A 24,861-nucleotide genomic window follows, 5' to 3' on the forward strand; every position below is an offset into this window, starting at 1 on the left:
CGTCACCTGGATCACGTCACACCCAGCCGCCGATTACCTTGCAGCCAGAGAGGGACCAAACATGTGCGGTTGAATACGTCTGTTCAGAATGGCTCCTTGCTCATACATGTTTTCCTCTCCCCCCTCTGTCGCCTGCACTGGACCGGACCACGGGCTGGGTGCCACAGACGTAAAATATATATATATATTTAACGTTTATTTAACTAGGCAAGTACACGCTTGATGACAACGGACGAAGAGGAGCGACTGCCAAATGATTCTCAACAAAAGGAGGAACCAACGGCAGATGAGCAACCGACAAAGGGTGGTGGCAGTGACTATCTTGGACAATCCTCCAGTAGCATGGATATTATCGCTGGGACTGAGTTTGGTTTGTGATTGTGTACACCTGAGATTTTGGAAGTAAAAACCGACAACATTTTAAGCCTTGTCTGTGCGGTGGCCTGGGATCTAGAACATGAACTAAAGAGCAATGCAAGTCACTTTCTCTTCCTAACTGACAGTTAAGAAGAAACATTTTGTTAAGTATTTTGTGTGTGTAGACTGTCTCCCATTATGTTTTTTCTTCCTTATTTCAGTGGCATTTCTGTTTCCCAACTCTCCCCAGTGAGACTTTCAATGTGTCTTGGTGGGCGTGGATGATTGGCTTGTGTGGTTTGATTGTCAGGGGGTGTAAAAAGCCACCAGGAGAAGTCAGTCAGTCAGTGATACACAAACTACACTAGGACGCATCGGCTGTTAAAGACAACACAACCTGGAAGTTGCCCAACTGACAAGGTAGTCCATGTAGTTCCTCTCAGGTCTGTCTGGTGACGTGATGCACATTAATCTGTTTTCCATGCTAGTGCTCCTGTTCTGTTCTAGCGGGAGTCACCATGGTGAGTCTCACCCTCTTTCACTTTCACAAGCAGCTTTCTCTCAGCGTTGTCTCAGACAACTACTAAAAGCAAATGGGGGAGATAGTAACAGCAATGCTACTGCCATATACAGTGGGTGTCATAAGTATTTTGATCACATTTTGTTGCTCCAAAGAGGGATTGAAATTAATTTAACTGTGATTATTGCACACCTGGATTCTGCAAGATTTGCCCATTATTCTTTTCAAAATTCTTTAAGCTCTGTCAAGGTGTTGGGGATCATGGCTAGACAGCAATTTAAGTCTTGACATAGATTTATGTCAAAACTGTGACTTGGCCACTCTGGAAATTAGCTGTCTTCTTGGTAAGCAACTCCGGTGTAGATTTGGCCTTGTGTTGTAGGTTATTTTAATTCCTCTCCCAGTGTCTGGTGTAAAGCAGACTGAATCAGGTTTTCCTCTAGGATTTTGCCTGTGCTTGGTGTATCTTTTTATTCTGAAAAACTCCCCAGGCTTTGCCGATGTCAAGCATACCCATACCATGATGCAGCCACCACCATGCTTGAAAATACGGAGGCAGTTACTCAGTGAAGTGTTGTGTTGGATTGCCCCAAATATAAGGCTTTGCATTTAGGCCAAAATGTTTACTTCAGTGCCTTGTTGCATACAGAATGCATGTTTTGGAATATTTTATATATATTTTTTCACTCTGTCATTTAGGTCATTATTGTGGAGTAACTACAATGTTGTTGATCCATCCTCAGTTAATTCCCTTCACAGCCATTGAACTCTGTAGCTGTTTTAAAATCACCAATGACCTCATGGTGACATTTCTGAGCAGTTTCCTTCCTATTCTGCAACTCAGTTAAGAATGATGACTGCCTTTGTGGTGTCTGGGTGGTTTAGTACATCATCCACAGCATCATTATTAATTTGACTATGCTTAAAGAGATATTCATTGTCTGATTTGTTATTGTTACCCATCTACCAATACTGCCCTTCTTTGAGGCTTTCGAAAAGCTGCCCTAGTTAGCGAGGTAACTTTGGTCAACTCTGAGTAACTCGGGATAACCGGTCATAAGAAAGTGACTGACCTTTTAGACAGATACATTTCTATGGCAACGAATCCTTCAGAACTAACCTGCTCCGGGACAGGCAAACTTACAGCTAACTCCACATACCCTGAATGAAATGACTTGGCTGTGAGTTGAGGACCAATTAAATCAGATTCCAAATATTGCGTCATCATCCCCTTCATTTGAAGAAGACGACTTATTAAATATTTTATTAATCAAATTATGTTTTGTGTTAAAAAATAGTCATGTAAAAATATATCACACATTTATTAATGACAGAATGCATTTTAAACTTCACACAATGTAAACACTTCTGCTGAATTTGCAAGATAACTTTTCTTTCATTTAGATATCGGCATAAATTAAAATGTGTCACTGACTCGCCCATGGATTGATGTTTCAGCATTGTCTCAATGAAGAGTCAGCGTTCGACTAGCCATGTACGCACAGTTACACGGCTGCTAGAGTTAGCAGCAGGCAGATTAGCAATATCCTCCGTCATAGTACGGATGAAGCCTAACCTGGAATGTGAAGTTAACTGAAGTTGGTTAGCTTCAGAAACCCTTGTGTAGATCTAGCTTGCTTTGCAGGATACCCCTCAGGGTACCCCTTGCTCTGTCTCCCATACATACAAAACCTTAACAGATTTTGTATGTATGGGAGACAGAGCAAGGGGTACTCATTCAAAATGGACAGTCAGCCCATGTCACTTATGTGATTTGTTAAGCTAAATGTTACTCCTGAACTAGATTAGGCTTTTGCCTAAACGAAAGGTTGAATACTTTTGCAACAACTATATTTTAGTTATTACATTTTTATTAATTTGTTAACTTTTGTAGAATTTTCTTTTCACTTTGACATTTGAGTATTTTGTGTAGCTCAATAACAAAAAAATCACAACTAAATCCATTTCAATCACACTTTGTCGCACAAATACTCATGATACCCACTGTATGGGGACAGCTGACTGGGGGTCTTCATTCTGTTGTTCAGGTTGCCTTCAGTTTTGATTGGACTAGGACATTTTTTAGGAATTCAGTCGAGGTCTCAACTTACTGTTGAGAGTTGGAATAGTAGAATTCACAAGATACAATTTTTTTATTTGATTGTGCATCAGCAGTTTTTATCTTGTCAGTCACTGACAGCCCATGTCAGCAATTATTTTTTAGATTGGTAAATTAGTCTAGCCAGCTATCTAAACTTGTAGTAATCATGGTGGAATTACCGACCCGGGGCCCCATTGATTTTGTTAGTCACTCTCACTTAGATATGTTATAAAACAAACTGCAAACATTTCTCTCCACTCTATGGCAAAATGTGTAGGATGGCAGGCTTTAAAACTGAACATTTTTCTCTCCGCCCCATGTCCAAACGAGTAGAACTGCATGAAATAATTCATAAAATTGCCAAATCTTCTCTTCGCCCCATGGTAAAATGTGTTGATATGATTCCATCTTGCGTTATAAAAGTACAACATTTTCTCTACGCCCCATTGCAAAATGTGTAGAATTGCAGGAAATTCTCTAAAAGGTCCGGCTCTGATTGCATGTGTGGGTATGCAGACCCGCAAGCCACTGCGGCCCCTCATGATGAGTTCACATATTTTGTGGCCCCCGCCCCATCAAAGTTTCCCATCCCTGACTTAGCTAGACTATATCTGTCACGTTCTGACCATAGTTCTGTTGTTTTATTCTTTGTTTTAGTATGGTCAGGGTGTGAGTTGGGGTGTGTAGTCTATGTTTGTTTTTCGATGTTGGTTTTTGTGTTCGGCCTAGTATGGTTCTCAATCAGAGGCAGGTGTCGTTAGTTGTCTCTGATTGAGAATCATACTTAGGTAGCCTGGATTTCACTTTTGGTTTGTGGGTGTTTGTTTCCGTGTAAGTGTTTGGGACACACGGTACTGTTTCGATTTTCGTTTTGTTCACATCGTTTATTGTTTTGTATTTCAGTGTTCAGTTCGTTTTGAATAAATCATCATGAACACTTACCACGCTGCGCTTTGGTCCGATCCTTCTTCCACCTCTGAATGCCATTACAATATCTTATCTAATATGAAAAAAGTTGATATATCAAATTAGATAGTTGACTTCAAAGGTCATAGTTGTTTGTGGAGTTTGGTGACAAAAGAACGACCGCACCAAATGAACTTGATTGTATAATAAATAATAATACATTTTGTTTACGCCTTTCAAGATACCAAAGGACACTTACAGAGTAAGAAATAGAATAAAAAGTAACAAACTTAAACATGACATTTCTAAAAGCAAAGTACAATAGAAAAAGTACCATGGCACCCATATTTTCTTTTGAATAGCTTAATTAGAGTATAGGCCTATCACAGCATTTGATTTTTAATCTAATGTATCCAAATGTGGAGCACTTATCTACATTTGAAGAGAAGTTGATGCTGTGCGTATTTCTCTTCAATGGCGCATGAAGCTTGGACTAAATTATATTTAATAAATGATCTAAAGACATGGGCGTGACAAGTTGTTTCAAGTGTTCTGGCTTGTGTACATGCTTAGCCTTCAAGTTGTAAATGGGAGGGTACCAGTGTACTTGATGGTTCTAAATAAGTGCAGGAAGTGGCCTTGTGTTCACTGCAAATCATTGATGTTAAGAAGAGAGAGCAGTTTACTTCTGCAGGACTCAATGGGTAAGCACAATATTCAAATAAACATAATTTAGCTGCTGATAGTGTTAATAGTCTGTTTAATGGATAGATCTATGAACAGGGTTTTTCCTTGTGCTGTATATTTCAAATCTGTGAATTGTTATTGTTTAGTACTCATGGATCACTTATGAGAGGCCATGCTAATACCATACGCTAACCTCCTGTACTACCAGCTATGTCCTTTAGCAAGCTTTGATATTTGGTCTACACATAGGATGTTGATCAAAGGACACTAGAAAGTAAGAAAGTAGTTTGTGGTATTAATGTGTAATAACCATTTTTTATGTATTACACATGGTTGATATACTGTATTACTCTCAGATGCACGTGATTTGGATGCACATTGTAGAATACAGAATACATGTAGAATGTAGAATACATGGTGTTCTGCCTATAGGTCATAGTGGCACTCGGGATATTTGTCCGTGACGGTGTGACCCTTTTCATTGTTCCATGGTACTGGGGGGTGGAAAGTCCCTCCAACAGCCAGCACACTGTCTGTGGCCCTGTGGGCTGAGAGGCTGAATGTATGAGGGCGTCGTCCAATCAGCCGCTCCGCCTCAGAGAGCAGGAAGTAGCTTCTCAGTCACGTCAGCCAATGTGGATAGTGGGCCGCAAGACGAGGCCCTCCGGAAATGTGCCGCTGGGTCTCAGCATTCAGGCAGCACCTCAGACGGACAGCCCCACCAGGCTCTACCAGGAGTATCTATCTCTATTTATCAGTACAGTAGCACACTCTGTCTGTCTGTCCCTGTCTTCTGTACGTCCGTCTGTCTGCTCAACCTGTCGGAAATAACATGGTAGCGAAGACTGCCTTGCACCACCCATGGCTGTGTCAGTGAGAAAAAAGAAGTCGTTTGCCATTGGGAGCAAGCCCAGCGTGAGAATGTGTTGGGAACGGGATTTCATGTAAGTGTGAGGCATAAGACTTTCCTACTTACTCAGTTTTTGTATATTTGGTGATGCAGTGAAAGAGAAAGACTTGAAGTCAGGTGCCAGTGAGATCATTCATGACAAGTAGCCCTACCAGTGTGGAAGAGGATGGCTATCATGGTTTCAACTATCAATCTTTCTCACCAATGACTGTATGATGGTCAACAAACACTGATATGTCATCAATTGAACTGCTGGACAGCTTATTTTATTGGGAGTTATAAAGCAAAGGTGTTTGCAACTGTTTAAATACAGTCATATTGAAAATCCTGTTAACAGGAAACTAATTTGCGCTCAAGGGCACTCCCATTCGTGAACACACACTTTTACTTGATCACTGTGTTACTCTGATTGTGATGAACATATTCAGGAAAGTAAAAGGGACGCATCCCCTAAACTAAAGCTCTTAGTCCAGAATCTAAACTAAAGCTCTTAGTCCTGAATCTAAACTAAAGCTCTTAGTCCTGAATCTAAACTAAAGCTCTTAGTCCTGAATCTAAACTAAAGCTCTTAGTCCTGAATCTAAACTAAAGCTCTTAGTCCTGAATCTAAACTAAAGCTCTTAGTCCTGAATCTAAACTAAAGCTCTTAGTCCTGAATCTAAACTAAAGCTCTTAGTCCTGAATCTAAACTAAAGTTCTTAGTTCTAAATATAAACTAAAGCTCTTAGTCCTGAATCTCTAATGAGAGGAGCTGGTGCTTGTTTTGTCATGTTGATGCTTTTCTACAGTATTTATTATTCTGGGCACGCACTGCCTCCCTCTTTCTTTCCTCATATTATTCAACTGTGTGAAGTCCTGTCTACTTCCTGTAGAGAGGCCATGCTCATATTAGGTGACAGGAAGTGATGCAGGGGAAAGCCAAGCTCCCCCAAAAAGCAGAATGAGGTTGTTGCTGCTACAGGGTGGCCTACCATGAGTGAATGCTGAAAGAAATGCACATACTATGTTTAGTCTGAAACTTTGTTGACCAGGGGAACAGAAACCCATTCACCTGTGAATTATTTTATTTTTAAAGGCCCAGTGTTGTCAATGTAATTGTCCTTTGTTTTATATATATTTCCACACTATGAGGTTGGAATAATACTGTGAAAATGATGATAATGCCCTTTTAGTGTAAGACCTGTTTTGAAAAGACCGCCTGAAAGTTCAACCTGTTTTGGTGGGATGGAATTTCAGGCCTGCCTGGTGTCCTCACCAATAAGAAAGAGTTCCAAACCTCTGCCAATAACAGCATTTTTTTCTGTTTTCCCCTCCCCACTCAGAACATTCCCAGACGGTCCTAGCAATATTATTGTTTATATTTTAGTTTCTTTTTGACCGTTTTATTTGAAAACAATCACAGTAAAGTACTTAATAGTTACCCAGAAATGATTTGATATTGAGATAAAAACACCTTCATTGGATCCTTTAGAACAGAAACTCGTCATGTTCCCTACATGGCCTTGCTTACTCCACTTCCTCTGTGGAGAAGGCCCACACCTTTAGACTGTCCAACAGCTGTGAGTGTTGTACACCTGTGAGACTATGCTCATCAACGTTCTTCTGACTGTGGTGGAACCAGCTGCTATTAGTTTTTTCACTAACAACTGAGCAGACATCTGCAAATCAAGAGATATAATCATGAGGTTGAACTTGGCAATATTGTGATGGGAAATGTATGTCAAAGGTTATGATACAGCTAATGATGCTGATCTTTCGCTCGCTGTCCCTGTTATGCTGAGTAGTCATTCAGAGAATGTGTTTTCCCAACACCTTTGTGGTTGTTTCATTTTAATGTGTAGATCAGGAAGGAAGGAGTAGTGTAAAGCCTACCAAACACTTTCATGAAAAGGGCTAAATCATAGTTGCATGGGTGAGAGCACACTGTGAATCATTCACACTGTATTTTTGAAAAACAGTTTCATTTAGTTTTTCCTCTAGAAACATGGGTTGTGTTGAGTAGTTTGCCGGTAGATTGTTCCAGGCAGCAGTAGGAAGTAGGTTTGAATAATTACCTGGTATTTTATACTTGCCACTCCTGTTTACATCTGAGTTCCTGGCAAAAAAAGAGTTCTCTAATCCTAATTAGCATCTCTGTCTCACTAAGCAGTGCGGTTAGAGAGTTCAGAACCCATTCAGGGTGACTGTGGATTTGGACCCTATAAAGGGATACTTTGAGATTTTTCCCCAGAGTCAGATGAACCATTTTTATGTATCTGTGTCCAGTATGAAGGAAGTCAAAGGTAGTTTTGCGAGCCAATGCTTACTAGTGTTAGCGCATTGACTGGAAGTCTATGGGTATCTGCTAGCATGCTAAAGTATCCCTTTTATTAAGTTTGTTTTGTTGATTATTACTGACGACAAATACATCTGAATATTGTAATACGCCATAGCTCTGATAATGCATTTCTTCACTTATTATATATAAGATGTGGTTAACTGCAATGAGTTAGGTGTAATGGAAATTATTCTTCACACAAAGAGACCATTCTGTTCATGCAGTCCTCCATTGTTAATCAGAGAGTAAAGTTCCTAATTTAATCTCTCTTTCCCCTTTACAACCACAAGTATCCCAACACCAAAAATAGCCAGAACATGCAGTTAGGTTGGTGGAATGAATCTGTCCGTAGGTCCCACACCATGCATGCCTTTTGAACAGCAGTTATTGCTTCCCAGTGGAAACAACACAAACATCAAAAGGTGGCTGCAGGACAGATAATTGCTGCCGTTGTCCTTTCAAGTCCCCTTGAAGCAGAGGCCACAAACAGGTCAGAAATTACCAAGCCACCCAACTGAGTCCACCCAACTGAGTCCAACGTCAATCTGCTTGCCTCGTCACAGTTCAATTTAGATGCTTAAGATACGTTGCATGAACACATTTAAACATGAAAGCAGTTGCAGAAATAGTTCATACTTTTCTTCTCCGGCCTAATCCACGAATCAGACTAAACTACATTCCTGCATCCTTATTGAATCTCCCTGCCTGGCTGTTTCCTCCTGTAGAGAGTTAAATTACCCCTGACTGACTCTGGGAGAGATGCAGATTACCCCTGACTGACTCTGGGGAGAGATGCAGATTACCCATGCCTCATTTCCATCCTTATCTAACAGTCAGATCTTGCGCCCCTGCACCCTCTCCGTCCCTTGGATGTCAACGGAAGCCCCTCTCCCCTCCTCTGGTGCTCCCTTGCTAGTATATTTGTCCTTGAGGGTCTGGAGGCTGCTGGTTTCCCTGTACTCCCTCCCAGAAGGCAGGCAGCCATCGTCAGGGCAAGGAAAGGCAAGGAAGGCACAGTGGGCGGCAAGGCAGGAAGCACACAACACAGGGTGCAATCAACAGCTCTGAAAGGGCATGAGGCACATTCCAGGGGAAACGTCTAGTTTCCTGTCCGTTTGTCCGGTTCAGGGTCAAGATTTGAGACTGCAGGTTTTCCGTCTGTATTAGGGTTTTAGAGATTTAGAGGAGAGTGTGGTGTGTGTCTCTCTGAGTCTGCCTTAGCACGCCCTCTCTCTGTCTCAGTCTGATTTAGAAGTTAACAGAGTCAGAGTGGTGTGGTTCTCTCATTGGGTTTATTGATGGATCTCCTCAGGGAGAGCTCAGCAGTTCAGACCCTCAGGAGACGAATGAGCAAGAGGTAAGCTGCTGATGGGTCACGTTTCCCAGGCATTATGACTATGGTTTAGATTGGGTGGCAGACCTATTGGCTGGGGTGCTTGTTTCTTTGTTTCTATATCTATGTAGGATTGATGTGGTGTCATGGTTGATGGAACTTAATGAATACAAATTGCAGTGAAATGTTTGCTGTCTTGTGAGTTTGAAGTGGAGAGAAAGTTGCTGGGTCAGGATATGTAAGATGTTTTCTAGGACTGAGCCGTGATGATATGTTTATTTTATTATGTTGATATGGTCTGAATCCTCAAGTCTTCAAGTGCTTCTTGCTCATGATGTGTTGCTGTTTTTGTACAATCAGATTCAGAGTTCACTGTGGTCTTATTGAACAATGCAGCTGCTGAGAGAATAATTTAGCGTTGCATCTCAGAAATGTCAATTTCGATGAACATATACGAACCCATACGTTCAGCCCACTACCAGCCCTGTGATATGTACTGTGGTGTATGATGTGTTATTTCTCCCTCTTTGTACCCTCAGAAACATGACTTCAGCAGAGATCTCCTGGCCCATCCCCATGAGGGCCATCGGGGCCCAGAACCTGCTCACCATGCCAGGGGGTGTGTGCCACTCTGGGTATGTGCACAAGAAAGGAGGGAGCCAGTTCAGCCTTATGAAGTGTGAGTAGCCCTACAGTACATAACATTACATGCATGCATACAAACATTACATACATACATACATACATACATACATACATACATACATACATACATACATACATACATACATACATACATACATACATACATACATACATACATACATACATACATACATACATACATACATACATACATACATACATACATACATTACATGGCTCATTAATGTTTACTGTACCAAGGGATTCTTTCAAAGGTCTGAGATGAGTGGCATTGCATACTTTCATCTCAACACAACGTTTATTTCACCAGTCCTGGAGCAGGGTTGGAGATTCATCAAATTAGGAAGAACATATTTGCTTTTACGCCTGGCTTATTTGTGAGACCTTTCTTTGTGTTTTCTTTCCTTCTGCAATCTTACAGGGCCTCTTCGCTACTTAATCATCCACAAGGGATGTGTGTATTACTTCAAGAGCAGCACCAGTCCTGCACCGCAAGGAGCTTTCTCTCTCAATGGCTACAACAGGTCAGTGTTCACTATTGTGTCCGTCTTTATGCACAGAAGTACATGAATTTGAATAGGCTCGGCAAAACATGTTGGCATTCTCACATAGGCCTACATATGATTATTAATGTTTAAATACAGCTGGTATTGTCAGTTGCAATTAGTTTGTTATGCTGAGAAATCCTGATGAGATGAGAAAGTCTGCTGGCAATGAAAGCATTTCTCAATGTGCTGTTCTTTCCCACCTGGACAAAAGGAACACCTACGTGAGAATGCTGTTCATTGACTATAGCTCAGCATTCAATATCATAGTGCCCTCCAAGCTCATAACTAAGCGAAGGACCCTGGGACTGAACACCTCCCTCTGCCACTGGATCCTGGACTTCATGACAGGCCGACACCCCAGGTGGCGAGGGTAAGCAACAACACATCCACAACGCTGACCCTCAACACGGGGGCCCCCCATGGGTGCGTGCTTAGTCCTTTCCTGTACTCCCTGTTTACCCTTTGACTGCGTGGCTACGCACGACTCCAAAACCATCATTAAGTTTGCAGAGGACACAACGGTGGTAGGCCTGATCACCGACGACGATGAGACAGCCTATAGGGAGGAGGTCAGAGACCTGGCAGTGGTGCCAGGACAACAACCTCTCCCTCAACGTCAGCAAGACAAAGGAGCTGATCGTGAACTAGGGGCCGAGCATGTCCCCATTCACATCGATAGGGCTGTAGTGGAGCGGGCCTAGAGCTTCAAGTTCTTCGGTGTCCACATCACTAAGGTCCTATCATGGTCCAAACACACCAACACAGTCGTGAAGAGGGCACGACAACATCTCTTCCCCCTCAAGAGGCTGAAAAGATTTGGCATGGGTCCTCAGATCCTACAAAAGTTCTACAGCTGCACCATTGAGAGCATCTTGACTGGCTGCATCACTGCTTGGTATGGCAACTGCTTGGCATCAGACCTCAAGGCGCTACATCACTGGGCTCCCTGCCATCCAGGACCTCTATACAAGGCGGTGTCAGAGGAAGGCCGTAAGAATTTTAAAAGACTACAGCCACCCAGGTCATAGACTGGAGCACCACGTCTGGGACCAAAAGGTTCCTGAACAGCTTCTACCCCCAAGCCATAAGACTGCTGAACAGTTAATCACATGGTTACCCTGAGTATTTGCATTGACCCACTTTTTATTTGCACTGACTCTGTTGCACCGGCTCTATGCACACTTACTGGACTCTACCCACACACTTACTGGACTCTACCCACACACTTACTGGACTCTACCCACACACTTACTGGACTCTACCCACACACTTACTGGACTCTACCCACATACTCACTGGACTCTACCCACACACTCACTGGACTCTACCCTACCCACACACTTACTGGACTCTACCCACACACTTACTGGACTCTACCCACACACTCACTGGACTCTACCCACACACTTACTGGACTCTACCCACACACTCACTGGACTCTACCAACATACTCACTGGACTCTACCCACACACTTACTGAACTCTACCCACACACTTACTGGACTCTACCCACACACTCACTGGACTCTACCCACACACTTACTGGACTCTACCCACACACTTACTGGACTCTACCCACATACTCACTGGACCCTACCCACACACTCACTGGACTCTACCCACACACTTACTGGACTCTACCCACATACTTAATGGACTCTACCCACACACCCACACACTTACTGGACTCTACCCACACACTTACTGGACTCTACCCACATACTCACTGGACTCTACCCACACACTTACTGGACTCTACCCACATACTCACTGGACTCTACCCACACACACTCACTGGACTCTACCCACACACTTACTGGACTCTACCCACATACTCACTGGACTCTACTCACACACTCACTGGACTCTACCCACACACTCACTGGACTCTACCCACACACTCACTGGACTCTACCCACACACTCACTGGACTCTACCCACACACTCACTGGACTCTACCCACACACTCACTGGACTCTACCCACACACTCACTGGACTCTGGACCCCCACACACTGGACTACTGGACTCTACCCACACACTCACTGGACTCTACCCACACACTCACTGGACTCTACCCACACACTCACTGGACTCTACCCACACACTCACTGGACTCTACCCACACACTCACTGGACTCTACCCACACACTCACTGGACTCTACCCACACACTCACTGGACTCTACCCACACACTCACTGGACTCTACCCACACACTTACTGGACTCTACCCACATACTCACTGGACTCTACTCACACACTCACTGGACTCTACCCACACACTCACTGGACTCTACCCACACACTTACTGGACTCTTGATGTTCCACTTCCTGCTGAATGAGATCATCTCTATAAAGGTTTTAGAGGTTTTGCTTACGATTACCAAACACTCGTCATATCAATTCATACATCAAGTCACAAGCCAATAATGGAGACGGCAATGTTCAACCATCTCTTTTCCATATTTGTTTGACATTTGGAAAGTTACAGTGGCTATTGAAGTAGGCTCTATCATACCCTGTGGTGTTTTCATTGAGTTCCTTCCTCTAACGAGTCCTTCCCTATAGAGGTATGCTGCAATTCCATGGTGGTAACTGTGTAACTGTGTAATTACATGTCTGGAGTCTCCTCTCCCTGCTGAGGCTGAGTATAAATAGAGCTTTAATACAGCTGTGCAGCTCTAGCACACTGAAACATGGCCAGGCCTATTCAGCTCACACAGCATACTGTATGTGACATAGGAGGCATGATATGTTATTACAGCAATTATGTGATGAAAACGGTAATACCAATGACACAGTTGCCAGAAGGTTTCACCGACAAAATGTGAAAATTGGATTGGTCAGAGTGAGGGGGCTTGTACTTTATGTATATACCCTGAGTGTACAAAACATTAAGAACACCTTTCTAATATTGAGTTGCAGCCCCCCCACTCCGATGCGTCCCACAGTTGTCAAGTTTGCTGGATGCCCTTTGGGTGGTGAACCATTATTTATACACACGGGAAACTATTGAACATGAAAAATGGAGCAGCGTTGCAGTTCTTTACACAAACAGGCTGGCACCTACTACCATACCTCATTCAAAGGCACTTAAATCTTTTGTCTTGCCCATTCACTCTCTGAACGGCACACTTACACAATCCATGTCTCAGTTGTCTCAAGGCTTAAGAAACCATCTTTAACCTGTCTCTTCCCCTTCATCTACACTGATTGAAGTGGATTTAACAAATTACATCAATAAGAGATCATAGCTTTCACCTGGATTCACCTGGTCAGTCTGTCATGGAAAGAGCAGGTGTTCTTAATGTTTTGAGCACTCAGTGTATACTCTATTTGTTTCATAAATGTAAGCTACTTATGTAGTGTTCTTTAATGTGTGGTTTCAGTTTCTATTCCTCTCGTTGGCAGGGTGATGAGGGCAGCAGAAGAGACCACCTCCAGTAACGTGTTTCCCTTCAAAATTGTCCACTTCAGTAAGAAGCACCGTACCTGGTACTTCTCAGCAGCCAGTGAGGATGAGAGAAGGGTGAGGGGCACTACATACAGATTAAGAACCTCTCACATTCCTAGTAACAGTACATATATAATTAATTATTTACACATATATATATATATATGTGTGTATGTGTGTGTGTGTGTGTGTGTATACACCAGTCAAAAGTTTGGACACACCTACTCATTCAAGGGTTTTCTTTATTTGTATTATTTTCCACATTGTAGAATAATAGTGAAGACATCAAAACTATGAAATAACACATAGAATCATGTAGTAACCAAAAAAGTGTTAAACAAATCAAAATATATTTGAGATTTGAGATTCTTCAAAGTAGACACCCTTTGCCTTGATGACAGCTTTCACACTCTTGGCATTCTCTCAACCAGCTTCATGAGGTAGTCACCTGGAATGCATTTAAATTAAGGTGTGCCTTGTTAAAAGTTAATTTGTGGAATTTCTTTCCTTCTTAATGCTTTGGAGCCAATCAGTTGTGTTGTGACAAGGTAGGGGTGGTATACAAAAGATAGCCCTATTTGGTAAAAGACCAAGTATATATTATGTCAAAAACAGCTCAAATAAGCAACGAGAAACAACATCATTTACTTTAAGACATGAAGGTCAGTCAATCGGGAGAATGTCAAGAACTTTGAAAGTTTCTTCAAGTGCAGTCGCGAAAACCATCAAGCGCTCTCTCATGAGGACCGCCACAGGAATGGAAGACCCAGAGTTACCTCTGCTGTAGAGAATAAGTTCATTAGAGTTAATTGCACCTCAGATTGCAGCCCAAATAAATACTTCACAGAGTTCAAGTAACAGGCACATCGCAACATCAACTGTTCAGAGGAGACTGCGAGAATCAGGCCTTCATGGTCAAATTGCTGCAAAGAAACCACTACTAAAGGACACCAATAATAAGAAGAGACTTGGCCCAAAGAACACGAGCAATGGACAATGGAAATCTGTCCTGGGGTCTGATGAGTCCAAATTGTATTTTTTTTGGTTACAACTGCCAAGTACTTTGAAGAATCTAAAATATATTTAGATTTGTTTAACGCTTTTTTGCTTTCTACATGATTCCCCATATGTGTTATTTCATAGTTTTGACGTCTTCACTATTATTCTACAATCTAGAAAAGAGTAAAAATTAGACTTAAAAGCCTTGAATAAGTAATGTGTTCAAACTTTTGACTGGTACTGAATATATATGTATGTGTGTGTGTGTGTGTGTGTGTGTGTGTGTGTGTATATATATATATATATATATATATATATATACAGTGGGGAGAACAAGTATTTGATAACCTGCAAAATTTTGGCAGTGTTTCCTACTTACAAAGCATGTAGAGGTCTGTAATTTTAATTATAGGTACACTTCATCTGTGAGAGACGGAATCTAAAACAAAAATCCAGAAAATCACATTTTATGATTTTTAAGTAATTCATTTTCATTTTATTGCATGACATAAGTATTTGATCACCTACCAACCAGTAAGAATTCCGGCTCTCACAGACCAGTTTTTCTTTAAGAAGCCCTCCTGTTCTCCACTCGTTACCTGTATCAACTGCACCTGTTTGAACTCGTTACTTGTATAAAAGACACCTGTCCACATACTCAATCAAACAGACTCCAACCTCTTCACAATGGCCAAGACCAGAGAGCTGTGTAAGGACATCAGGGATAAAATTGTAGACCTGCACAAGGCTGGGATGGGCTACAGGACAATAGGCAAGCAGCTTGGTGAGAAGGCAACAACCTTTGGCGCAATTATTAGAAAATGGAAGAAGTTCAAGATGACGGTCAATCACCCTCGGTCTGGGGCTCCATGCAAGATCTCACCTCGTGGGGGCATCAATGATCATGAGGAAGGTGAGGGATCAGCCCAGAACTACATGGAAGGACCTGGTCAAGGACCTGAAGAGAGCTGGGACCACAGTCTCAAAGAAAACCATTAGTAACACACTACGCCATCATGGATTAAAATCCTGCAGCGCACGCAAGGTCCCCCTGCTCAAGCCAGCGCATGTCCAGACCCGTCTGAAGTTTGCCAATGACCATCTGCATGATCCAGAGGAGGAATGGGAGAAGGTCATGTGGTCTGATGAGACAAAAATAGAGCTTTTTGGTCTAAATTCCACTCGCCGTGTTTGGAGGAAGAAGAAGGATGAGTACAACTCCAAGAACACCATCCCAACTGTGAAGCATGGAGGTGGAAACATCATTCTTTGGGGATGCTTTTCTGCAAAGGGGACAGGACGACTGCACCGTATTGAGGTTAGGATGGATGGGGCCATGTATTGCGAGACCTTGGCCAACAACCTCCTTCCCTCAGTAAGAGCATTGAAGATGGGTCGTGGCTGGGTCTTCCGGCATGACAACGACCCGAAACACACAGCCAGGGCAACTAAGGAGTAGCTCCGTAAGAAGCATCTCAAGGTCCTGGAGTGGCCTAGCCAGTCTCCAGACCTGAACCCAATAGAAAATCTTTGGAGGGAGCTGGAAGTCCGTATTGCCCAGCGACAGCCCCGAAACCTGAAGGATCTGGAGAAGGTCTGTATGGAGGAGTGGGCCAAAATTGCTGCTGCAGTGTGTGCAAACCTGGTCAAGAACTACAGGAAACGTATGATCTCTGTAATTGCAAACAAAGGTGTCTGTACCAAATATTAAGTTCTGCTTTTCTGATGTATCAAATAGTTATGTCATGCAATAAAATTAAAATGAATTACTTAAAAATCATACAATGTGATTTTCTGGATTTTTGTTTTAGATTCCGTCTCTCAGTTTAAGTGTACCTATGATAAAAATGACAGACCTCTACATGCTTTGTAAGTAGGAAAACCTGCAAAATCGGCAGTGTATCAAATACTTGTTCTCCCCACTGTATATACACACACACACACACACTACATGACCAAAAGTATGTGAACAGCTGCTAGTCGAACATTCCAAATAATGGGCATTAATATGGAGTTGGTCCCCCCTTCAATGGGGTTGAGGTAAGTTATTTATTCATCAGGCAAGTCAAGTTATTCATCACTGATCTTAACAAACCATTTCTGTATGGACCTTGAATTGTGCACGTGGCCATTGTCATGCTGAAACAGGAAAGGGCCTTCCCCAAACTGTTGCCACAAAGTTGGAAGCGCAGAATTGTTTTGAATGACATTGTACACTGTAGCGTAAAGATTTCCCTTCACTAGAACTAAGGGGCCTAGCCTGAACCATGAAAACAGCCCCAGACCATTATTCCTCCTCCACCAAACTTTATAGTTGGCACTATGCATTGGGGTAGGTAGCGTTCTCCTGGCGTCCGCCAAACACAGATTTGTCCGTCGGATTGCCAGATGGTGAAGCGTGAGTCATCACTATATATATTCCATGGCTGCTTGGCCATGGAAACCCATTTCATGGAGCTCCCGAAGGACAGTTGTGCTGACGCTGCTTCCAGAGGCAGTTTGGAACCCAGTAGTGAGTGTTACAACCGAGGACAGGTTGACCTTGTGTGAGCTTGTGTGGCCTACCACTTTGCGGCTGAGCCGTTGTTGCTCCTAGATGTTTCCACTTCACAATAACAGCACTTACAGTTGTCCGGGGGGCAGCTCTAGCAGTTCAGAAATTAGATGAACTGAGGCGGCATCTAATGATGGTGCCACATTGAAAGTCACTGAGCTCTTCAGCGAGGCTATTCTAATACCAATGTTTGTCTATGGGGATTGCATGGCTGTGTGCTCGATTTTATACACCTTTCAGCAACTGATCTGGCTGAAATAGCCGAATCCACTAATTTGAAGGGGTGTCCACATACTTTTGATTATATAGTGTATATACACACACAGTGAAATGTATGCACTCACTACTTCCTGTAAGTTGCTCTGGATAAGAGCATCTGTGAAATGAATAAAATGTCAAATGTAAATGTATTAATCACAATGTAATACTGATTTATTTTTGTCTACTGAAAGAAATGGATGCGAAATCTGCGGAAAGAAATTGATCACTACAATGACAGAAGGGATTCACATGTTTCAAGGTAAGTCAACACAACCCTTCCTTCACACAATCATATCTGTGGTTACTTCCTTTTTCTGATAAATAGTAGACAGTTTGGCTGCATGCTCTGATTGACTTTCTGAGCCTGTAGATTTTATCTTCTAGATTAATATAATGTGTAAGCTCTTGCTGTGTTATAACAAGTATGCATGGGAGTCAATGAATACATGATTAGTGAATTTATTAAATGCAAGGTGATTAATTTAGTCCTCCCTTTGTCCTTAGTAGACAATAACAATACTCTGTTGCCATAGTGACTCCGAATCTGATGCAGACAGCTTCTATGAATCGATCGAGCGCCCCATGGACATAACCCATACCACAGATGACCCAGAAGGCAGTAAGACATACTACTCACTTCTGAAGCAATATGGCTCAGTTTCACAACACTTGTTTCACACAATTAACTCTGTGCACTAACAATGATGTAATTTTCATGTCTAGATTACATGTTAGAGGATGAAGACGACGATGAGGATGACTATGAAAAACCAGATAGCCCACCAACACCTACAGGTAGGCCTACAGAATAGTACATGTCTTTGAGTTTGATGCTGTCTTTGATGTGGCTGGTGCTATAACTGTGATAAACTGCCCTTGATGGGATGGGCATGTCATCGCAATTCAAACTAATGGCCCCATCTTTTATGGCTAAATGATAACTATGCTGAAATAATTTAGAATCATATTTTTGTCAGTGATTTACTGTATTACAAATGCCCGTTTTCCTGTTTTTTTCTGTCTCTGACTATCGTATTATGCTGCTATTGAAGGAAGGCCAACCGTTCCACCACCATCCTACCCACCTCCTCCAGTCCCATGCCAGTTCATACATGAGTCCATGTCAGGATTCTGCAAAGGTCTCCCCCCTCCTGTGCTCGGCCCCATCAGGAGCCCCACCAGCCCCCTTCCAAAGAAACCGCCAGCGCCCTTACCTCCACCCAAGCTCGGTGAGGTCAGCCACAACCACCATGGACACAAGAACATCCCAAATAAGGCCCCCCAACCTCCCCCCATCCACCTCAAGCCTAGCCCAGAGAGGAGTGCATGGAGTCCTAAGAGCCCGATCCCCCCTCCCCTTCCCATGGCCCACCTAAAGAAGCAGGCAATGATGGGGCAGATGTCAATCTCCACCATAGCTGGGGGGAAGCATAAAGACAGGATGCCCCCTGTTCCAGTGACCATGCAGTCTCCCGCCACCCTGATCATCTGCAGCGACCTGGAAAGGAAGATGGTGCTGCACTCCAGCCCTAGTCCACCGGGTTTTCGTGGCAACAAACCCAGTCACATTCCGGGCATGCCAAACTACTGCCTCAGCTCCAGACCAGCTCCAGATCTCCCACCACAGGCCTTGCCAGCACTGAACCACACCAAGCCTGGACTGTACAAACCACCCCTGGTACCCAAACTTCCATGTCCTGCGGCCAAGCCTAAACCACCTGGAGGGTCAGCACAGTAAGTGTCTCCTTTCAGTTTCCTACAGATACAGGTAATCCCTGTTTCCTTTCATAGAGGAAAACTTTACTTTTTGCTCTGTTGAACTATAATTTGATTTCAAGATTGTTATATTTTACAACACACAAATGCAGCACAGTTTAAAACCCCCTCTTTCTTCTCAGAAGATCTTCTCCAGATGGACAAAGCTTCCGGACCCCAGTGGACGAGGTGCCCGTCTCTTTAAGAAAGAGCAGGGATCCATCCAAGGACACTGACTATGACTCCGATGAAGACTATGAGAATGTAAGCACCCTCTATATTCTCATTTACATTTTTGCATACAAGTAATTTAGTAGACACTTTTAACCGGAACGACTAGGGTTAAGTACATTGCTCAAGGGCACAGACACATTTTTCACCCAGTCGATTCGAACCAGCGACCTTTCAATTACTGGCCCAACGCTCTTAACTATGCCACTTTTGTTTACGTACCCTACATTACTCATCTCATGTGTATATACTGTACTCGATACCATCTACTGCATCTTGCCTATGCCGCTCTGTACCATCACTCATTCATAAATCTTTATGTACATATTCTTTATCCCTTTACACTTGTGTGTATAAGGTAGCAGTTTTGGAATTGTTAGTTAGATTACTCGTTGGTTATTACTGCATTGTTGGAACTAGAAGCACAAGCATTTCGCTACACTCGCATTAACATCTGCTAACCATGTGTATGTGACAAATACATTTGATTTGATTTAACCGCTAGACTACCTGCCACCAGGTTCTCCATCGACTACAACTCTAGTTTACACAGGCTATGAGAAAAACACCTGCGTTATGTGGTGTGGTTTTGTGTATATTGTTTTGTTGTCAAATTTACTCAGTTTACTCAATTCCATAGTCTCATTAAACAATCATGTTCAGTTTACTATAGATTAGTCTCATTGATCAGTGGACTACAGATTAGTCTCATTGATCAGTTTACTATAGATTAGTCTCATTGATCAGTTTACTATAGATTAGTCTCATTGATCAGAATACTATAGATTAGTCTCATTAATCTGTTTACTATAGATTATGTGAGCGGACCAAGTAATTGGGCGTCACTCTAAAGCGGGAAGGTGGAATAAACGAGTCAGGAGTAGGTTTTCTTGATTGAACACAGTTCTCTATTGAGGGCATTTGGTCAACACAAACACTCCAACATAATCAATGAAAATCTTCTAAGGAAAAAACATACATCTTCTTCTCCAGATGAAACAAGAACACAATAGGATTATCTTTAAACTACAACAAAAAGTCACGGGATTGTCACCGTCTTAGTGGTTCTTCCTGGATAACTCCTCTCTCTCAGTGGCCATCTTCCAGAGATAGTTTCCCCCCCATCTCTGCTGGTTCCATTCTCTCTCTTATAGGGGAAGGAGAGTATGTCATTAGTACCGTCAGCTGTGCTTAATTGCCTCTGGTTACCTTCTCTCCCATGCCTTGTTGGGCTACTATCCATGAGCCCAGCCTGCCCTCTGGTGGTCCTTCCACAATTAGCTCATTGATCAGTGCACTATAGATTAGTCTCATTGATCAGTGTACTACAGATTAGGCTCTTTGATCAGTGTACTACAGATTAGTCTCATTGATCCGTTTACTATATATTAGCTCATTGATCAGTGTACTATAGATTAGTCTCATTGATCAGTGTACTACAGATTAGTCTCATTGATCAGTGGACTACAGATTAGTCTCATTGATCAGTGGACTACAGATTCATCTCATTGATCAGTGGACTACAGATTAGTCTCATTGATCCGTTTACTATAGATTAGCTCATTGATCAGTGTATTATAGATTAGTCTCATTGATCAGTTTACAATAGATTAGTCTCATTGTTCAGTTTACAATAGATTAGTCTCATTGATCAGTGTACTATAGAATAGTTTTGCCCTGCTGATGCAATTCTATCCTTCTAATGTGTCTGTTGTTGTTTTCTTTTCACACATTGTTCCTGACCTCAGATGCAATTACCAGATTCTGTGTTCCTGGACACAACAGAAACAAGCAGTGTTGAAAAGTAAGACACACTTAGTTATTTCTGTACTGAATTTTTGTTGAACACCCTGTTCATTTTTGTGTAATGGTCTTAAGCGCCCACAAGTGTTTCATCACTGTGTGCTCGACCACTTCCTGAAAATCAGGTCTCTGTTTTCTCATGAGAGAAGAGCAGAACACATATCTGACTGCAGTCTGACTGATGTATTATTAATGTGCTTTAATTGCAGGTTATTTAAGGAAAGCTCCAGAACACCGCAGGACGGTCTCTACTGCTTCAGGAACTCAGGAACAAAAACATCAAAGGTACACCATGCATTTACATTTACATTTTAGTCATTTAGCAGTAGCTCTTATCCTGAGTGACTTACTGTTAATGCATTCATCTTAAGGTAGCTAGGTGGGACAGCTACATATCACAGGCATAGTGAATACACTTTCCTCAATAATGTAGCTATCAGCAAAGTCTGGGGTGTTGTGGTGAGGAGGGGATTGTTTAGATACTCTTTGATGTGGTAGGGTTTCAGGTGCTTTTCGCACCAACACATGCTGTGATGCATAAACAATGCATTCACCACACATCACACAGTGATAATTGAAAGAAAACGCGTTTAGTGAATAATGTACATTTGTTCTCATTGAATCAGGTGCTGGTGGTGTGGGATGTGAGTGTGTGCAAGGCCAGAAACTACAGGCTCTTTGAGGAGGTCAGAACCACTGTCTTTACCTTCTCTGTCTACCAGGTCTATTGTCTGACAAAATCAATATTACAACGGAGGATTCCAGTACTATCTCTGTCTTGTTTGATGTTCATTTCATTGTGTTTGTTTATGGTTTAGGACTCCCGGCTGTTCCTGGAGTTAGAGATGACATTTCCCTCCCTGTCAGCCCTAGTGGAGCACTACCATAGCCACCCACTACCCAATCACGGCTCTCTGTGTCTGCAGAAGCCATATGGTTACATCGTGCCAAGGTGACCTTGCCACGACCCCGTCCTGAGGTCACGGCCTCATCTGCTCATATGAAGTCTCTCCTCATTGGCGTCTTCCATGGTTCTGCCACTGTAATGAACTACAGTAGAAACTTACTACGGCTGAAACACAACCACAGTGTCCACTGTAAAGCAAGGCAGATTGTTGCATCTCTGTAACCGAGCCTGAGTAAATGTTGGAGCGGTTCTGGTGAATATCCTGGCATGGGCAGAGGTGCAACGAGTGCAGATGGTTGCAGTTGTTGAAGAAAATATGGCATCTGTGACAATGAGGGCAATGAGCTGTATAGGTATTCCTGTATGCTCAACTGGAGTGCCACAGGATTACAGAACACAGTTGTACTATGTGAGGACTACTGCAGGAATAGTGCTGTAAAGGTCTGTCATTACACTTGATAGCAGCAGGCAGGTGAACTGCTGTTGTGTTGTGAAGAATACATGTTGGAGCAAGCAAATGTTAAGATTTGTGGGTTGAATGCACATGAATGTCAGAATATTAAGCACTGCTTATGTATCATGCATTGAGGACCAACTTATTCTACAAATCAAGTTGATGAAACGTATCATATTATCTTCAGAAAAAATGTATTATTCAGACCACAACGCAAACGCTCTACCTCCCTATTTACTCTTTTACCTCTCTGTCTGTCTCTTTCTCTCTACCTGTCTCTGTCCCTTAATCTTTCTCTCTTTACTTCACCATCCCTCCCTCCCTCCCTCCCTCCCTCCCTCCCTCCCTCCCTCCCTCCCTCCCTCCCTCCCTCCCTCCCTCCCTCCCTCCCTCCCTCCCTCCCTCCCTCCCTCCCTCCCTCCCTCCAATGCTTACATAATGATAACTGTGACATATGGTGCACAAAACCAGTGCTATCTATGATCATGTAATCACACTTTAAATGAAACTGCCCACACGTGTAGTATTGCACTGTATAGAATTGTATGTATTGTAAAAATGATTTTGTAAAGTTGTAAATATATTATTTCTGATTATAAGAAAAATATTTTAGAATGGATAGCAGCAGAAGGCAGATACATATTCCATTGGGTGGCGCTGTTTGGTGACGCACCATTTAACCATGCCCATGCAATAGTCTTGAGTGTGACTGCATTTATGTTGAAGATGCACTATGTTATTTATCTTTACCATAAACAAAAATATTGTATTTTAAGCTGGTGTACAAAACCAAAAGTAAAATATGCAAAAACGGAACTTAAGAACGGGAAGCATAGAAATAGTGCACATAAAACAGATTTACCGCTTCTTAGGCTTGCTTTCAATGAGAATGAAAGATCTATGACTCTCATGTCTATGTGAATTTGGTCAGTCACACAAAAAGTTACATATTGTAGCTTTAAGTCACAAAAAATAATGAACTGAAATGACATCCACATAATTACAATCAGACTTTTTTCAGTCGAGAGTATTTTAGGGGAAATCATGGCTACTATATATTTCTATGTTGTAATCTTGCCACATCTGTGTGTTATTCTCCAGCCACGAGGACAAGTGCAAGAGAATCACACACTGGACACTCACTGATAGTGATGGACAGATATTAGCTCAGATAAAATCGAATCCACAATTTTTCACCCTCGCATCTCCAGCACAATACCAGTGTCTACACATGTGAAAACGGTGCATTTCTACGTTTTGTAGAAAAATATATATAAAGTAAAAAAATTCTCACTCTCGCTAGACACTCATTGTTTTTCTAACTTTTAAACCTACCCTGTGATGTCACAGACAACCGTCTAAAAATATATATAACAATAATACATTTATTTTGTATAGCGCTTTTCATTAGTGTTACCGCAAAGCTCTACATAGGCGAAAATAATTATAATACAATAAATACAATATAAACATCATACATTTAGAATCAAGGCAGGAAATAGCAATTCTAAATCCTAAAAAGATGAAGAAAGAGGGACTATAAGAAAGATGTGTTTTACGGCCCATTTTACAAGTTCAAATTTTAGTACCTTATCATTTTAACCACAGGTCATAGAAACACACTGTTTTAATATATATAGATACTGGTTTGGTGCAGAGATAATGAATGTGAGGTTGAAAAGTGGCAGAATTGCACTTTAAGGAATGCTACAGCAGCAACACAAGCATCAGAGGAGCTGGTTCATTAAACATGCATACTAAATAAATCATAATGATATCGTGATTAATATTCAATGTTTTCACATCTTACTCAGTGAGGAGAATTGAGATAATATGACGTCTCTTTCAGACCTTGACAAGGAAGCCAGAATAAATACTGCTCTCCTTCTCTCTCCCTCTCCTCTCCTCCTCTACTTTGCCACAGCCATATCACCACCAGCATCACCACGTTAGCAGCACAGGATATTAGTGCACTGTTCTTTAACTAGTTCATTAAATGGGAGACAGCAAAGACGAAAACCAATGCAAATGAGAATTTCTGAAGGCAGGATTACTAAGATCCATCATTGTGAATGAATTAACACAGTCTAGAGACAGA

General features: G+C 42.2%; 1 protein-coding gene across 6 annotated transcripts; it reads left to right on the forward strand.

Annotated features, from left to right (window-relative positions):
• The first annotated feature begins 38 nt into the window (after positions 1 to 38).
• sh3bp2 (SH3-domain binding protein 2) lies at positions 39 to 23,085 on the forward strand. 6 transcript variants are annotated; one of them, XM_024431108.2, is made up of 13 exons: positions 39 to 777; positions 9,671 to 9,810; positions 10,219 to 10,321; positions 13,757 to 13,874; positions 17,805 to 17,872; positions 18,147 to 18,232; positions 18,337 to 18,408; positions 18,666 to 19,347; positions 19,512 to 19,632; positions 21,348 to 21,403; positions 21,612 to 21,687; positions 22,029 to 22,088; positions 22,221 to 23,085. In XM_024431108.2, the coding sequence occupies exons 2-13, from the start codon at positions 9,675 to 9,677 to the stop codon at positions 22,356 to 22,358; spliced, it is 1,716 nt and encodes a 571-aa protein (XP_024286876.2). In that variant the 5' UTR covers positions 39 to 777; positions 9,671 to 9,674; the 3' UTR covers positions 22,359 to 23,085. The 6 variants fall into 6 exon arrangements, with proteins under 6 accessions (XP_024286876.2, XP_024286875.2, XP_024286873.2 ...); XM_024431107.2 differs by lacking the exon at positions 39 to 777 and adding an exon at positions 4,498 to 4,588; XM_024431105.2 differs by lacking the exon at positions 39 to 777 and adding an exon at positions 5,190 to 5,515 and having other exon boundaries at positions 19,515 to 19,632.
• Positions 23,086 to 24,861: the final 1,776 nt, after the last annotated feature.

Source organism: Oncorhynchus tshawytscha, linkage group LG09 (assembly GCF_018296145.1).
Source record: "Oncorhynchus tshawytscha isolate Ot180627B linkage group LG09, Otsh_v2.0, whole genome shotgun sequence".
Classification (NCBI taxonomy): domain Eukaryota; kingdom Metazoa; phylum Chordata; class Actinopteri; order Salmoniformes; family Salmonidae; genus Oncorhynchus; species Oncorhynchus tshawytscha.